The 18268-nt window shown below is 38.3% G+C and overlaps 1 protein-coding gene across 7 annotated transcripts in view; it reads right to left on the bottom strand.

Annotated features, from left to right (window-relative positions):
• The window catches only part of EGF (epidermal growth factor), a 99788-nt gene that overhangs the window by 27510 nt on the left and 54010 nt on the right, over positions 1-18268 (bottom strand). For all 7 annotated transcript variants that reach the window (XM_054486120.2, XM_054486122.2, XM_054486121.2 and 4 more), the window contains exons 11-16: positions 16105-16253; positions 10414-10518; positions 8984-9207; positions 5079-5246; positions 4243-4392; positions 1677-1796 (exon numbers count right to left, since the gene is read on the bottom strand). In XM_054486120.2, coding sequence (XP_054342095.1) covers positions 1677-1796; positions 4243-4392; positions 5079-5246; positions 8984-9207; positions 10414-10518; positions 16105-16253 — 916 coding nt within the window. The remainder of the gene's footprint in view (positions 1-1676; positions 1797-4242; positions 4393-5078; positions 5247-8983; positions 9208-10413; positions 10519-16104; positions 16254-18268) is intronic.

Below are 18268 nucleotides of genomic sequence, written 5' to 3'. Positions count from 1 at the left end.
TGAGGGGTTTTTCACCAGGACAATCGGCTCCCTCTATTCTGCACTAGGCTCCAGGTATTAAGCTAAAATTCACAAATCCTTGGTCACTTAATCACTCCCCCATTCCCACCCATCTGTCATTTATCTTAGTCTTTCAGTCCCTCAACCATTAGTCTTTCAAAATATGCTCTATGAATCTCTAAGGGTTCCTGGTGACTTTGCAAAGGTTATCTACATCCCTAACATTGGTTTAAAGTGTTTTATTCTTTCATGCTGTTTGTCTCCACAACTAACTATGGCCTTGAGGACTGGGATGGTATTTAGCTTATCTTGGTATCCCCAGCACTTAGCACAGTGTATGCCAAATAAATTGCCAAATAAAATGTTAATGAAGTTTTCCAGAACGTCTTATTTTCACGTGAATTAATTATTTGGTCATAATTTTCAAAAACCTTTGGTCAAGTCACTAACTTAATAGATCTCAGTCTCTCAGCTTTCACATCTGTGAACTGATTTGTAATGAGGATCAAATTAGAGATTACAGTTGACCCTTGAACAACATGGGTTTGAACTGCACAGGTCCACTTATACCTGGATTTTTTTCAACTGAACACAGATCAGTATTATTGGTGGGATGTGAAACCTACCTACACGGATGCCTGATGTTTTGTATACCTGGGTTCCATGGGGTGACTTTGGGACTTGCATATGTGCAGATTTTTATATACTTGGGAATCCTGGAATCAATCCCCTGTGGATACAGAGGGATGACTGTATATATAATCTAACGTTCTCTGCAAATGTTATTGTTAATTACTAAAATTATGAACCTCCTTATTTATATCTTACAAAAAAATCACACTGATAAGGTGAGGTAAGAGGTACCCAGAGCCACGTATATCAACAAAGTAGTTTGCAGACCACAAAAGTTGGGTAAAGCATCGCCTTAAATGTCCTAATGTGGAGTTTTGAAATCTTTTCCTTTTTTTTTTGCCACATACATCTTGTTAAAGTGTTACTTAGTAACACAAACAAATAAAATGTTTCAAAGTCAAATTGCACTGCTTGAAGGGCAGTGACCTAAAGTGAAAGGATAGGGTTTGCAGAAGCTCTAGGGCTGAGCTGAACCCAGCTGGAAAAACCACTGACCTCCTGAGTGTATATGGAACAAGAAAGACTTAGGTTCCCTAAAGCTGTTACATACTAAACACATGATTTGGCATTTTAGTGACAAATGTGCAACAGAGAAGAAAAGAATTCCAACATTTGCTGTTTGTGGACTTTCTGCAGCAATTGAAGTGCTCAACCTATATTTGCTTATCAATTACTATCAACTTTTCAGGCTAATGGAAAAACAGCAAGGTGGACCAAATACCAAAAATATCAGGGGTGGGTGGAAATACATTCAAATATGTTGTCCTATGTTTTACTTTTCTTTCCAAGTTACTTTGTTTCTTCACAGAACAAAGACTCACATCCAAAGACTCTCAAGGTGTCCTGTTTATGTCCAGACTAATATGCAGCCATCTTACTCAGGCACATCATTCAGAAGAGACAGACTTGAGTCCAAGGTTTGGTTTCATTAGCCTTGTGTAGAACTTAGCCAATATTAAGTTAGAAAGATAATTCAAAATTTCTCATTGGTAGGATGGAAACTGTTGGAACCAAAGGTATATTGGAGAACAAGTTATTCATACCTGACACCGTGATTTCAGCCACTAGCATGTGTTGAGATTCTGTAATGTTATCTTCTGACACTCTAGTCTTGGACAAGATGTCCAATGGTGTTACTTGGTTCTTTAGATCAACTTCACCACCTATCGAAGGTCAACAGATGCAAATAAATTTAGCTTTTCTGTTTCAAAAAAAAGTTTGATTTCATTTATGTTTATGACTATTCATTGGTTGTGAGTTCAGACTCATTCTTACAGTAAGAGGATTCAGAAAAACTGTCAGGGTCTTGGTAATTTAGTAAACCTCACCCTGCTATCCCACACCCTCTCATTTTCACTGAGCACTTAATGATTTGGGGGATAAGGAACCAGTACAGAAGAAAGATAGGACTCTTTCAGATACTGGCAAAAAATAAAAGTAAAATACCAAAATCCTCAGGGACATAATCAGCTCATAATCACAGCCCACGGTTATTAAGGACAAAATAGATGATCTTCCCAACTTGTCTTCCATACACATTCTTCCTCCTTTATGCTGCTTTCATGCTTATTTTAGCCTGATTTTACCTACATCTTATAATATGAAAGGACATTAAAAAGTCATGATTTAATACAGGCATAAGATTCATGCACTGCTCACTCTCAGAACAGGGGAGAAATGGATTCTGTAAGACAGCAGTTTTCTAAACTGTGATCCACAGAACCCTGGGCTCATCCTTCAGAACGTCCCTAAAGTCATAGTTCTTTTCATAATAATACTATAAAGTTAATTGCCTTTTTCCACCATGTTCACATTTGTACTGATATGGCAAAAGGAAAGTGGGCAACAGCTGATGTCTTAGTATGAAAAAAGGAAATGACAGCAAACTCTGCCAGTAGCTGAGCTCTTCACTGCCACACACTCATATTAAAAAAGAAAAGAAAAGGAAAGAAAAGAAAAAGGCCGGGCACGGTGGCTCATGCCTATAATCCTAGCACTTTGGGAGGCCAAGGCGGGTGGATCACATGAGGCCAAGAGTTTGAGACCAGCCTGGCCAACATGGTGAAACTCTGTCTCTACTAAAAATACAAAAATCAGCTGGGCATGATGGTGCATGCCTGTAATCCCAGCTACTCGGGAGGCTGAGGCAGGAGAATCTCTTGAACCCCAGAGGCAGAGGTTGCAGTGAGCTGAGATCATGCCACTGCACTCCAGCCTGGGTGACAGAGCAAGACCCTGTCTCAAAAAAAGAAAAAGAAAAAGAAAAGAAAAAAAAATTGGCTGGGCAGTGTAGCTTACACCTGTAATCCCAGCAGTTTGGGAGGCCGAAGTGGGAAGACCACTTGAGGCCAGAAGTTCAAGACCAGCCTAGGCAACATAGCATGACCTTGTCTCTACAAAAAATAAAAATAAAATAAAATAAATTAATAATTTAAATACATTAATAATAATTTAAATAAATTAAATAAAAATAAAAATAAATTAGCCAGGCATGGTGGTGCATGCCTGTGGTCCCAGCTACTAGGAGGCTAAGGTGGGGTCCCAGCTATTTGAGCCCAGGTGGGGCCAAGGCTGCAGTGAGCCATGATCATGCCACTATACTCCAGCCTGAGCAACAGAGGGAGACCCTGTCTCAAAAAATAAAAATAAAACCCAGTTTCACAAGAAGATTGTTGTGAATCAATAAGAATTATTAATTTTTAAAACTCTTGACCATTGACTACGCAGCTTTTTAACACTCTATGTAATAAAATAAGAAATACATATAAATTCTTTCAGTGCATACTAAAGTTATGATGGTTAGCTAGAGGAAAAACATAAGTAAATTCTGAATTGTGAGCTGAAACTAGCCTCTTTTTTTCATTGCATAACTTTTGTTTTGTTTATTTTTCATCAATCTGTCACTTTACTTATATTTACACCATGCCTACCAGATAAATATAAATTTTTTTAAAATTTAATAAAATGTAAATTATTTTTGGTATATTTCTTCTAGAAAGATATCAAGGGATGAATCCACAGATGCCCAGATTGTTTGGGTGCACATTCAAGGGAGGCAAATAAGTACTACTGGTTATACCTCACACTTGGTTTACTCTTCTTCATCAAAGTCATATCTAGTTTGTAAAAAAGTACATCACAAGCCTTCTCAGGCTGGATTTCCCACATTTGTTTGATATCCTGAAGTTATTTTTTATAAAGGACTTTGATTTTCTTATTAAGACTTGTCATGTGATAAGAGATCATATACTACTCCCTCTAAAATTGAGGACATAAAACTTCTAAACAAAATATCGCTGAACATTTTTGTGAGGTGATAACATTTTGACATTTATTTCCAAGCCTGGGACCCACTCCACTATAAATGGGGAGGTGGAGGGCTTGGAGCTTAAGACTATTACCACTAGAGGTCAATTGAATTTTGCCTGTAATAAGGAACTCAAAACTCAGCAGAAGAGAACAAATAAACAAACAAATTCTTAGCATTCCTAAAAACAGGAGAACTTTTAACATCCAAAATATTCAAAATCAGCAAAAGCATAGAGATTGATGTACAGCTGTATTTCTGAGCCAAGGTTAGGTAATTTGCCACATAATTTATTATATTACCTGCCAACAGCTGATGACCATCCAGAGCCAGACACGTTTTCCCATCTGAGGCTTTCATAAAACCTTCACGACACGAACACCAAGCAGTTCCAAGCATCTCTTTGCAAATATGTTCACAGCCTCCGTTTTGATATAAGCAGGGATCTGCTCCTAGTAGAGAAAAGAAACAAATTCACAAGTGGGTTTGAAGATGAAAAGGATGCCATTAATGCAAGTCTACAGCTTGCTTTTAGGGAGCTACAGCTTTTAGAGAGAGAAACGCAGTGTGTCTAAACAGAGGGTATATCAATAGCTATTTCAGAAGAGCTCCCCCAAGGAGCCACTGATTCTAAGATAAGCCCAGAATGTTATTACCTTATTAGTACTGAGTATAGCCAGCACTTTTTTCAAGAAGCTCTTTAGTCAAATGTGATTCTTATTTCCTGACTCATCATCTAGTCAAACTGACAAAGAGCAATTCAGAAAGAAGAGCTACTATAAAATGTGAAATGCCTTTTCCATTTGCTCACTCCTCAGGGGTATGGAAAGGTCCAAGTGTCGACAGAAGCTTCCACTGCCGGTGTCTAAATTGCCTGCCTTAACCCAAGGCTCTTTGAAATGCAGCAGGTAAGTAAAAGTTGTTCAAGAAAAGAGATGAAATTGGAGGGATAAAGCCCCAATTACCAAACTACCAGATTGTCTTAAACAAACCTAAATCTTAGAAAATCTTAACATCTACACAGTTAATGAAAGTTACAAAATCCCCTCCACCCCCACCCCAACTGCATGACATCAAACAATTAAAACAGTTGCAGATTCCAGCCAAGGAAAGACTGTGTAACATCTCCAGTATGTACCTGGTTTTGCCAATGGATGAACCACAACCAGTGATGAGGGCTTCAGCATGCTGCCTTGGAGACGTACTCTATCTTTGCCAGTCCTCTTGTTTACTCTCGTTACTGATGGCATAGCCCAATCTGAGAACCACACATAATCCTCAAACACGGCTACAGCAAATGGGTGACCTGGAAACAATTCAAGTTTGTTAAATACACCTTCTTTGTCTTTGCAATGACTATTTACGAAAGGACAAGGCTTGAAATTTACACAACATTCCTACACTAAATCAACTCTTTAGCTACTCAGCAAGTTATGAGTGAGCCACCGACTTACACACCTGCCTCAAGGAGAGCCCATATGAGGAAGGAACGTCACCTTAGAACGGTAGCATAGTGGCATGAGGTCCCAGCAAGGCCCACTATCACCCAGCACTTGCAGAGTGAGAGAATGTGGGCTGATTGTCTTCCTAGCACCATGAAGGAGGCAAAGGTGGAACTTTCCTTGTTTAGTACATCTGTCACTATTTATAGACTAAACTCGAGTAACTTATCTTACAACTCCTTGCCTTAGGTTCCTACTCTTTTGAGCAGCAGTAATAAGCAGTAGATCAAATTCACAGGTTGTTGTAAGGATTTTTCAAAATTTGAGGTAATTGTATAAGAGTCTCCCCACATTCCCATCTCCACCAACACATTTGCCTGCATTAGTCCCCCACCTTCTTTCCCCTCTCTCCTTATTTAATATTGACCTGTGCCCCTGATGTCACCCTTCCTGCCTTCTCTAGGGCCTGGATCCATCAACAATCACCCCTTTCTCTTACATCTTCCCTCTCTTCATTCCACTAGCTTTGTTCCCTCTGTCTACTATATCCTCTCTCCCATCTTCATTTCCTCATACCCATGACCCCTCTAGCTCCTCTTTGTCTCTTTCCTTCCCTTTTTAGCCACGTTTTTCAAAGAGTCATTTATTATCTGCTGCCTCCATTTTCATGCCTCCTACTAACAGTAAGTGGGCATCTTTCTGAGCCCACCTTCACCAAACCTACCTCTCTGTGCCACTGGAACTGCTCTGAAAAGGCATGCAAGCATTGAATACACAAGGGAATGTTTTACCATTCTATCTCAGGTGGTTAGAGACTAAAGCTAAGGAGGCTCAAGTTGGATGTTTTAATCAAGGCTACTCACATTCCCACAGACCACTCTTTCTGTAAACGAGCAATGGATTTGACAGATTAGAATGAATGTCTTCCCCTACTGGTGGCAAACTCAAATAACTTGTTTGGGTTACAATAAGTCTCCACTTATCATTGTTGATCAGGGTCATTAAGATTCATTCTAGTCTCTGGCCCTTTGTCCCAAATTAAAGCCTTAAGTACAGCAAGGGAATTTTTAACATAGCTATAGTTCTTTTTTATCACAGTGAAAAAGCATAACAGAAAACTTAACATCTCAAACCATTTCTAAGTTCAGTAGTGTTAAGTACATTCATACATTGTTGTACAACCAATCTCCAGAATTTTTTCATCTTGCAAAACTGAAACTCTATGTCCATTAAACCACTTCTCATTCCCTCTCCCACATCCCCTGGAAACCACCATTCTCCTTTCTTTTCCTATGAATTTGGCTACTCTAGATACCTCAAATAATTGGAATTGTACAGTACGTGTCTTTTTGTGACTAGCTTATTTCACTTGGCATAATGTCCTCAGGAATTAATCCATGTTAAAGCACATGTTAGAATTAGCTATAGTGTTTAAACAAATACCCCACACTAGACATAATCTTTCTTATTTTTTGTTTACAGAAGAACCACAATTAATTGCATTTTAAATTAAGAATATCTTCAACCTTTTAAAATACATTTTTAATGTACAAACAATATTATATGTTTTTATTGTGTACAGCATGATGTTTTAAAATATATATACATTGTGGAATGGCTGAATCTAGCCAATTAACAAATGCATTACCTCAGTTATCATTTTTGTGGTAACAGCACATAACATCCACTCTTAGAAATCCTGAACTGGCAGCTGGGAAGCCACCACATATATACCAGTAGATGGCACTGTAATAATGGGAATGTTACTTACATAATTTAATATAAAATTATTTGATAATGGCCTTCAACAGTCAGTTGTATTAGTCATATAATATAGTAGCAATATAAATGATATACAAAGTATCTGCTATGCTTTTTGGTTTAAAATATGGTGTTGTCACATTCTGGTTAGAAATTTTCAAATTCCTTTCTACATTTTTATGTCAAAGATACAATTTTACATTTATTTGGGTGATGTATTTTTTGGTTTTTGTTTTTTTGAGATGGTCTCACTCTGTCACCCAGGCTGGAGTACAGTTGCACAATCACGGCTCACTACAGCCTCAACCTCCCAGGCTCAAGTGATCTTTTCACCTCAGCCGCCTGAGTAGCAGAGGGATTACAGGCACTCACCACCATGCCCAGCTAATTTTTGTGTTTTTAGTGGAGACAGAGTTTCGCCATGTTGTCCAGGCTGGACTCGAACTCCTGGGCTCTAGTGATCCTCCCACCTTGGCCTCCCAAAGTGCTGGGATTACAGGTGTGAGCCACCATGCCCAGCCTGGATGATTTTTTTTTTAAATAATGTATGTGTTCTGCACTAGATTCCTTGGCTTTACAGATATCATATTTGTTTTACCCTCCACTGTATCTTCAGTTCCTGTAATGTGTCAATAAACACCCCTGAAGTAAATGGATGATAAAGTCTAAGGTTGTGCATAAGCATATCACTTATTGTGAAGGATATCTTTGATTTTAGAGAATCTTAGAAATACATAAAATTTTAAATTATACTTATCTTGAGCCAAAGAGAATGGGCAAAATAGGTATCTTACACAGATTATTAGTTTGTTAGCTTCTTCCTAAATGAGAGAAACCATGTTTTTTCATCTTCCCAACCAATTTCTAACTCTCCAAAGCATCTTCAGCACTTCCCTGGCTCTCATTTTCTATATGCAATCTGTTACAAAATCCTCTTAATTTTTTATGCATAATAATTTTTAATACCATAATCCTTCATTCCATTTTTAAACGACAATGTTCAAACTCAGGCCATCACCAGTTGTTGCCTGGACAACCACTATAGGCTTCTAACAGATTTCCTTCTCTCCAAATTCCAATCGAACTCCTATACTTTACCTAAGCAGCTATCCAGAGATGCCAACCTTAACATATACATTTTATGTGCAAGAACATTCAATGCCTGTCTACTAAATTCAGAATTTAAGTTTAGTCGACATATCCTGGCAGTACTAACATACAAAGACCAATTTTTGCAGCCTTATAATCTTTTGTCATCATTTATTTACCACAAGGCCCAGTTTAAATACCGTCTTTGTACATTCCTGGAGTTAAAATAAATTTCCCACTGCTTATTTCATAGCCATTTTGTACTTCTTTTAACAGCTGGCATGAGCTACAATGTTTTAAAGATATTTATGAAAATATATGACACCCCATGTAAAATCTGAAAGTAATAGGGGAGGAAACTATATTAATCTTTGCACGTTATCAACTGACATTCATTCATGCCTAAAAGTGCCTACAATATCGCTGTTGTGAAACAACTTTTCTAAAACGTAAGAAATGAAAACAGCTGAACCAAGTTCTTATTCCTAAAGGAGTTTAGAAAATTTTAATATTTTCATTCTGATTTTGGGACTTCTTGGAAAGAGAAATGATTATGCAACACTATTTTTTACCCAGTATTCCAATGTTAAGGTAAGCCTTGCAGTTCATGATTCCCTAGAGAAGTCTGTCTCTATTCCATATTCACCCATACGGCTAAGTGGTATGTGTGTGTGTGTAAAAAACATATTTTGTATTTAACACTCATAAACACTCAGTCAAGATGAAGAAATCACCCATCCCAAAGCCTCACCTACATCATTCTGGGTAAGTCTTCGGCGTTTTGAACCATCCAGATTGGCCATTTCAATCACAGACTGCTTGGCATCGCACCAATACAACTTGTCAGTTAAGAAGTCAATCGTTATTCCACTGGGCCAGATTAGATCAGAGCTGGCTATAACCAGTCGGCCAAGGCCTTGGAGGGAAGAACTTTCAATTCGTGGATTAATCCCTGTATCAGTCCAGAATAATCTCCTTTAATCAAGAAAGCACACAACAAATAATATCTTTATGAAATAAATTATTCTGTTCTTTCATCATTGAAAATATCAATGTAAATTACTTCATGATATACTAAAGTGGTACACTAAGGAATAAAGAAGAAGAGCTAGCACTGTATGTTAGGCAAATAATTTTGAAATGCAGAGCAATTAACTTGTCTACGTAAAACATCTTCGAAAAGAAATGTTGAATTAAAGCTCAGATCATTAGATTAAAAAAGAAATTAGTTTAAAAATTGCAATATATGACTAATCAAATAGTCATGAGTAAATAGGCTTGAGTAAAATATTCTTGAATTAGCATTTTGTACTGCAAAAAGGCAATGAAATCTTGCTAGCCTGTTCTTCTGTTATGCATATGTAAAATTCACTGCATTTGTAAAACTACAACATAAAGGAAAGATCATATTTATCTGTTACCCAGTTTTATGCAATGTACTCTATTAACTCAGTTAATTTCAACTTCCATAAATCAGGTGCTGGGCACATTTTTTTTGAAGTCAATATGGTTCATATTTTTTTTATTGGCCTATTTAGAAATGGTTACATTCTCACAGTTTTAATCATTTGGCTGGCTCCAAATCAATTATCAACTACTATCCATATATTATCTCCCATAAATCATTGTGAAATTTCCAGTGTAAATAAGATAGGGTTGGTTTTTATCTTTGTTTTTTAACAACTAGGAAGAAATTCTTTATTGTCCTTAAATCTCTAATCAGTAAACGAAAATGTGTCACTGACTCACAATTAACAGCATAGTCTTCTAACCTTTCACAATTTCCGTTTTCTGTCATCTAAAATCTAGGAATGACCTATATCTTATGATTTTTCTAAACGGAATCCACAAGTCATATAATCCAAATATCCTTTTCTGCTCAGTAAACAACAATGCAAATTTTTAAAGAAAATAGATGAATGAGCTTGAGTCTAGTCAGTTAATGAATTACAGTGCATTTTTCTTTCAAAAACAAATTGAATTTATTTAAAAGAGCATATTAACAATAAAATTATTATACGAGAATAGAAAATCAAGACATTAAAAGCATGAGGAATTCATGCTGAAGATTTGAACAACTTGCATGGATTTTCTTGGTTTCTGGTTTTGGACACTAGCATATCAACCATGAACTGTCACATGATCTCTGCAGAGCAGTGCCTTATTTTTACAAATACCTACTTGGCCATTGGATGAACAGCAATTCCTCGTGGTTGAGAGATGTTCTCCTTCATGATTATTGTGGAACGTTTTCCATTTAAATCACTCCTTCCAATCAGAGATTTCCTAAAATATGTGCAAAATAAGTGAGTTTGTTATAACAACTTTACTTTTCAGACAAAAATACTCCCTTCTCCTCTTTCTGAAATGCAAGGATAGGCATTCTAAACCAGCTCCTATTTCTCTCTGTTTCTCTCTCCCTCTCTCTTACTCTTTCTCTCTCCCCCACCCACAAACAAAGTAGCAGCAATAAGCCCACAAATTTTATATTTTTAAACACTTTTAATTAGCATCCCAATATTTATTCCAGGTAATGAAAATACACAATGACAGGACAAGGTAAAAAGATTGTGTCAGTGGCTGGGTGAGGACATTCTCTTTATAAATTTCAATCTTCTGCTGAAACCAATGGAAGCCAGAAGCAAAGAGACTGTTAGCCTCATGGGATCATGAAGAGGAGGGAGACAAGCCAGTACGAAGACAGTAGGTGGAGATTTACATTGGCTTTAATTTTCTTCCATTTAATTCCAAGACAAATGGGAGTACAATTGCCCCTCGGCATCTGTGGGGGATTGGTACCAGAACTCTCCAAGGATGCTCAATTCCCCGATATAAAATGGCACAGTATTTGGATACAATCTATGTACATTCTCCTGTATACTTCAAATCATCTCTAGATTACTTATACCTAATGTAATGTAAATGCTATGTAAATATAGTCATAAGTTATTGTTTTTTATTTGTATTATTTTTTATGACTGTATTCTTATTTTTAATTTAATTTAATTTTTGAATATTTTTGATCCAAGGTTGGTTGAATCCTCAGATGTGGAGCCTGTAAATAAACAGGGCCAATGGTACTGAAATATTACTTGCTAATCTTTACATTAAATAACCCAATGGAATCTAGCAGGGTAGAAAATTCTTATTTCCTGATTTTTCTATTTATTTGTCAAACAAATATTTACTGAGCACCAACTGTGTGTCAGGGATTGGTCTAAGCATTGGAGATACAATAGTAAATAAAGCCCTGTCTCTGTCCTTATAGAGCTCACAGTTCAACAGGAACAGAGGGAGAGGGAGGCAGAGGTGGGAGGGGAAGAGAAAGGGTTAGGTGGACTGGACAGGGAGGGGAAGAAAAGGTGGAGGGAAAGGGAAGGAGGAGAGGTCGGGGGAAGTAAGAGGGGAAAGAGGGAGAGGGGATTACAACACAGCACATGAAAGCACATGCTGAGAAGAAGGATGTAAAGAATGTAATTGGAAGACTCAGGGAGGGTGACAGCGTGGGTAGCCCAGCCAAGCAGGGATCAGAGAAGGATTCCTGAAGATAATAACAAACGAAGATGAGAAGCAGGCAGCCAGGCAAAGGTGGGTAGGGATGAAAAGAGTACCCTAAGCAAGGGAATGTACATATACAAGTTCTAAAGTACAGGACCTAAAGAATGTGGGGCAGTTATACTTGCACTTTAGAAAGTTTGCTGTGGCTTTAGTGTGAAAGGGAGAGGCAGGCAGGAGATGATAGTGAGGAGATAAAACAGTGGCAGGAGAAATGGAGAAAATTGGATGGATTTAAATGCTAAACATGACTCTATAGCATCCCTGCCCCCTTCAGGAGCAAACAAGGGACGATCAGCAGCTTCTTGGAGCAGGCAGGACCACAGGCAGAGGGGATATAAACAGGGCTAAGAATAGCCTCCCTTTCCCTATGTACTGCCAGCTTTCCCTGTTTCCCTGCTGCAAACCAGAATATATAACCACCTTTAATTCATTCAATAAACATCTGTTAAAGGCCTCTCACCTTGCTCTTGAGGGCAAGGTCTGCATGAAACAAGCCTGCCTAGAAACACAAGGTAGGGCCATTCCCTGCTCCTGATTTTACAAAATGCTAAGGAGACCTTCTCTGGTGGCTGGTTCACCAACTATTTTCTAGGTGCTATGTAGGGAACAGGACTCTATGCACAGGGCTCTATGCACAGGACCGTATTCACAGGCAGTATGCAGAAGAGAGGTGAAGGTAAAACTGGCTCAGTAACTATGCTGGGTTGGGAACACTTTGCAAACTACCAATTAAAGGCAGTGGAGAATTTGAAACCATTTCTACTCCAGTGCCACTTTAAAAAGATAATTTTACTCCCGGATGAAGTGGTCATAGGAAGGATACTGGTGGGTGGAAGATATTTTTGAACTTAATGTGTCAAGTTCTGTTCTCAGACACAACTGTCACTGTGTCTCTCCCCTTGGTGGGAGGAAAGAAATTCTGAGGCCACTTGCTTGTGACCAGGGGAGATGAAACTGTCAATTCTGATCTCATGACGATCTCTAATCATCTTAGAGATGAGAGACATCATCTCTAAATTCTGTTTCGGGCAGGAATTAAGTGATGAGACGAGAACGACATAAGCTCCTGACTGTGCAGCTGTCTCAAGGCAGGATTGCTGGAATTTACTTTTAAAGCTCCCCCAAGGTGTTCACCTAATATACTTCTATTTGATTCAGCTAGAGAGCAAATCTCAAACTCCAGTGTTGGTAATGAGAAACCAAAGACCAGCAGAGATATTTGGGTTCATGGGAGTTCAAGCATCACCTTTAATCTAGTGGTGTGTCCTTCTCTCTCTAATCATTATCTAATCGTCCCAGTGCCACTGAGATCCTCCAAGAGAAAAACTCACCCTCCTTCTAGGGTAAGAGGTGTCCATCAAGAACCCTAGAAGAGTGAATTTTTTTACCTCATATTAGTTTTTGTTACCTCAAAAGAATGAGTAAATAGATACTTATAATTTTACCCTCTTGATTCTTTACTAGGCAATTGACTTTAGGAATCAGTATTCCTTGATACTAAATAACAGCATTACCGTTGGAATTTTCAATGTGCTTCCTTCCTACATTTAGATGTTAATTTGAATCTGTCTTTTCCTAGGCCAAAAAGGAACTGCAAGCATCCCACTTTGCCTCTTTTGATTGGCTAAGAGTTACCATGTGATCTAATATTATGAGATAGGAATCTCAGTTATTTACATCCAATTTCTAGGTAATATTAAGGTTTCCAAACCATAAACCTCTCATTTCCAGACAAATTAAAGGTTTTCTTTTAGCAGCTGCCTTTAGAGCCAGGAGGACTTAAGAAGGGCTTGTTATTACTGAAGCCAATGAACTGCGGAATTTAGGGTCTGATTCTCCAGGAAACAGTGGTGCCTGTCTATCTCCTGAACGCATTGCCTCTGCAGTCGGTACCATGGTGCTATTAATCAAACAGTGTTAAAATTAGAGGTCCCTTGTGAATGTGGGGAAATATGAGAAGACTTGGCATCCTTAGTGGACCCGAGAGTGGTTGACATCTGCCATTTTGATCATCGTTTACCCTTCTGAGAACAACCATGTACAGCTCTGTTATTATACACAGCTGACATTTAAAATATTCTTTTAAGTAGGTTCAACACAGAGGAGGTCATTATTAAGATTTTTATAATTATTACAACTGAAGTTGATTTTAATTTGTCACATGACTCTGAGTCAACCATATGTTAAATCCACACTGGTTTGGGGTAGTGGTACATCTGTATGACTATTAAGAGAATATGCTTTGCAAATGGCCATCTTTGAGTTCCAATTACAGATCCACATGGTACTTGTTGACTGCTTGACCTTGGGAAAGTTATTTTACCTCTCCAATTATCAATTTTCTTAATCTTTAAATTGGAGATAACAAAACTTACCTTTGGGGATTTAATAGTGTCATGGATATAAAGCACAGTATCTGGCGCGTTGCAATTACTCAGTAAATAAATACTCAAATAATAAAGAAATGAAGGTATGATTAGATGAACAAATGAATGAATGAAAGAAAATATGCTCACCTTGGATGTAAAATGACCATATTATTGGTAACTGATAACCATATCATACAGATAACCACATCAACAGATTTTTTTTTTTTTTTTTTTTTTTTTTTTTTTGAGATGGTGTCTCGCTCTGCCACCCAGGCTGGAGTGCAGTGGTGCGATCTCCACTCACTGCAAGCTCCGCCTTCCGGGTTCACACCATTCTCCTGCCTCAGCCTCCCGAGTAGCTGGGACTACAGGCGCCCACCACCCACCCGGCTAATTTTTTGTATTTTTAGTAGAGACAGGGTTTCACCGTGTTAGCCAGGATGGTCTCGATCTCCTGACCTTGTGATCTGCCTGCCTCGGCCTCCCAAAGCACATCAACAGATTTTTAAAAACCTGTTTCCCATGGATTATCCTGATTAAAAGAGATATTCTGGGACATAAAATGCCTACCCCCAAGCATAGAAACCCATTCCCTGGGACTTCTCCCTCTTTGTTGAAACTGCTGATTTCACAGAGGTTAAACCATCATTCTCCCTTATTTTACTTTTACTTGGTTGCATTGGTACCAGATGTTCAGGATGGCCACCATTTCACTTTCTGGCTTTCGGTTACTCTGAGAATATATCTCAGAGTACATCGCATCTCTAATATTATTTTGTGAGGGGTCTATCGTTAGCAGCTTCTCTTACAGTTTTGTAAGGAAGTGGGATCTCATTCGCACACATAAGGGATACAGCCACTTCCTTCCTGCTTCCTGCCATTCAGTTCTGAGGTTCACGCAGGCCGCATACACACCAAGTACAGTAGCCCTTCCTGCAGCTCTGAGAGTGGGGTTTCACAACTGCACTCTGGTTCTGTTTTTTCCCACCATAGGGAAACAAAGAGCATCCCTCTTATCTCATGCACTTTCCTCACAACTCCAGCTGAAGTTCTCCTCCCTCCTTCATGCTTGTTTAACAGGGAGTCAACATTCTAGTCCAAGATTTGTCACTTGCATGTCGAAGCTCATTCCATGGCGGCTCCCTTTGGGAGTGTACACCTGTCATTTGGCAATTATTTGTGTGTGGCCCTATGACATTTCTTGAACTGCTATTTAGACCAAGAATTTGTATTAATTATTTTGCTGGGGAAATATACCTCATCTCCCCAGCTAAACTAAGAACCGACTGAAAAGATGGAGCACATCTTAGGCTCCTCTGTATCTCCCATGTGACTTAGGAGAAAGTCTTATTTCCATAGCAGATGCTCCGAGAATGCTTATTGCTTATATTCAGACAGGTTTTGAGTTTCCCTGATAACAAAAGCCTGAACTGCCAAAACACAGACTACTTTTTTTTTTATTATTATATTTTAAGTTCTGGGATACATGTGCAGAACGTGCAGGTTTGTTACATAGATATACATGTGCCATGGTGGTTTGCTACACCCATCAACCTGTCATCTACATTAGGTATTTCTCCTAAAGCCATCCCTCCCCTTGCCACCCACCCTCCGAAAGGCCCCGGTGTGTGATGTTCCCCTCCCTCTGTCCATGTGTTCTCATTATTCAACTCCCACTTATGAGTGAGAACATGCGTTGTTTGGTTTTCTGTTCCTAACACAGGCTACTTTGTTGGTCTTCAAAATCCTCCCACACACACAGATGCAATCTTGATGAAAGGAGGAAGTGGAGGGAGTGTGGACCGCAATGGTGGCCTCTTTTCTCCAATCCCAACCAAATGCCCAGCAACATTTTTCTGTGTTCAAAGTGGAGGATGAAGCCAATAGTATTACCTATCCCATCACTCCCATCCCACACAGCTTAAAACTAAAGCAGAAAACATACCCTCTGTCTGTCCAATAGAATCTGCGGCCAATCCAGTCCACAGCAAGACCTTCTGGCACATCTACTCCTTCCTCAATAAGCCTTTCTCGCTGGGAACCATCCATATTAGCTCTCTCTATCCACTTCAGGGCTGTATGGGCAAAGTATATCTACAAAAGAGAACACAGGCATTTCTGGTTTTTTTTTAAACTAATGTGGAATATATACAAATGGCACTAGGCTTTAGGTTGTACAGGGTGTTAAGAGCTTGACTTTGGAGATAGGCACACCTGCAACTAAATTCGAACTAGGCTGCTTCCCAGATACGTGTAACCTTAAGCAAGTTATTCAGTGTCTTAGAATCTTAGTTTCCTCATCAGTAAAATGAGGAGAATAATATCAAGCTTATTAGGTAGGTAGGTAGGTAGGTAAGTAGGTAGGTATATAGATAGATAGATAAATGTATATAGATATAAATATATATGTATATTTATATCTCCTTAGCCATGTATCTGGTACATATTGCTATTGCTATTGGTATTGCTATAGATAGATAGAGAGATAGATAGATAGATCTCCTCAGCCATGTATCTGGCACATATTGCTACTGCTATTGGTAATTTATTAACCCTTGATCATTGGTCAATTACATAGCCATCATGCTTGAACTACCATGACTTCTGAAAGGGGGCAATGATTTGCAATTAATGAGGGCTACAAGCTGGGCTCAGTCTGTAGCATCCCACTTCACTGCAAGTCAAGAGACACTTAGTCACTGCAGGTCAAAACTGGTTCCCAGTTTTATCACTTACTTGCTTGATTGCTTGGATAAATTCTTTAACCTCAATTTTCTCAACTGTAAAAATGAGGAAGTTAGACTAGGTATTTGCTAAAGTTCCTTTAGTCTCTAACCTTATATTCAATCAGATGCCACACAATGACATTTCGGTTGATGACGAACTGCTTATACAATGGTGATTCCGTAAGATGATAATGGAACTGAAAAATTTCTATCACCTAGTGACATTGTAGCATTCAAATGTCATAGTGAAATTACCTTTTTTTAATAAGTTTAGTGTAGCCTAAATGTTCAGTGTTTGTCTACAGCAATGTACAGTAATGTCCTAAGCCTTCACATTAATTTACCACTCACTTACTGACTCATCCAGTGCAACTTCCAGTTCTGCAAGCTTCATTCATGGTAAGTGCCCTACAAAGGTGTATCATTTAAAAATATCCCTTATGCCATATTTTTTACTGTACCTTTTCTATGTTTAGATACACAAATTTTTACTATTGTGTTACAATACTGCTTACAGTATTCAGCATAGTAACATCCGCACAGGTTTGTAGCCTAGGAGCAAGAAGCTAGACCATATAGCTTAGGTGAGTGTAGCTTACACCATCTAAGTTTGTGTAAGTGCACTCTACGATGTTTGCACAATGACAAAATTGCCTAATGACACGCCTGTCATTAGTGATGCATGACTGTAATTTCATTTTAATTCATCCATCTTGTTCAACAGAAGATTTCTTGTCAATGCAAAGTTCTTTTTCAGTCTAGTATGCAGCCTATCACACAGGTACAAGAATTTCCATAAGACTGTTTAAAAATGACCCAAAGCAATATACAGAATACAATGCAGTTCTTATCAAATTACCAACATCATTCTTCACAGAATTAGAAAAAGCAATCCTAAAATTCACATGGAACCAAAAATAAGCCTGAAGAGCACAGACAATCCTAAGCAAAAAGAAATAAAGCTGAAGGCACCATAGTACCTGACTTTATACTATTATAAGGCTGTAGTAACCCAAACAGTATGGTACTAGTATAAAAACAGACACATAAGCCAATGGAATGGAATAGAGAACCCAGATGTAAGTCATATGCCTACAACCAACTGATCTTTGACAAAGTCCACAAAAATATACGTTGGGGAAAGGATATCTTATTCAACAAATTGTGCTGGGGAAATTGGAGTGCCATAAATGGTAGAATGAAGCTGGACTCTTGTCTCTCACCATATAAAAAATTAACTCAAGATGGATTAAACACTTAGTTGTAAGCCTGAAACTATAAAAATCCTAGAAGAAGACCTAAAAGAAATTCTTCTGGACCTAGGCAAAGAAATCATGACTAAGCCCTCAAAAGGAAATGCAACAAAAACAAAGATAGACAAAT

Source organism: Pongo pygmaeus, chromosome 3, assembly GCF_028885625.2.
Source record: "Pongo pygmaeus isolate AG05252 chromosome 3, NHGRI_mPonPyg2-v2.0_pri, whole genome shotgun sequence".
NCBI lineage: Eukaryota > Metazoa > Chordata > Mammalia > Primates > Hominidae > Pongo > Pongo pygmaeus.
The sequence above is the reverse complement of the archived record's forward strand: the minus strand, read 5'-3'. Positions and strand labels throughout refer to the sequence as shown.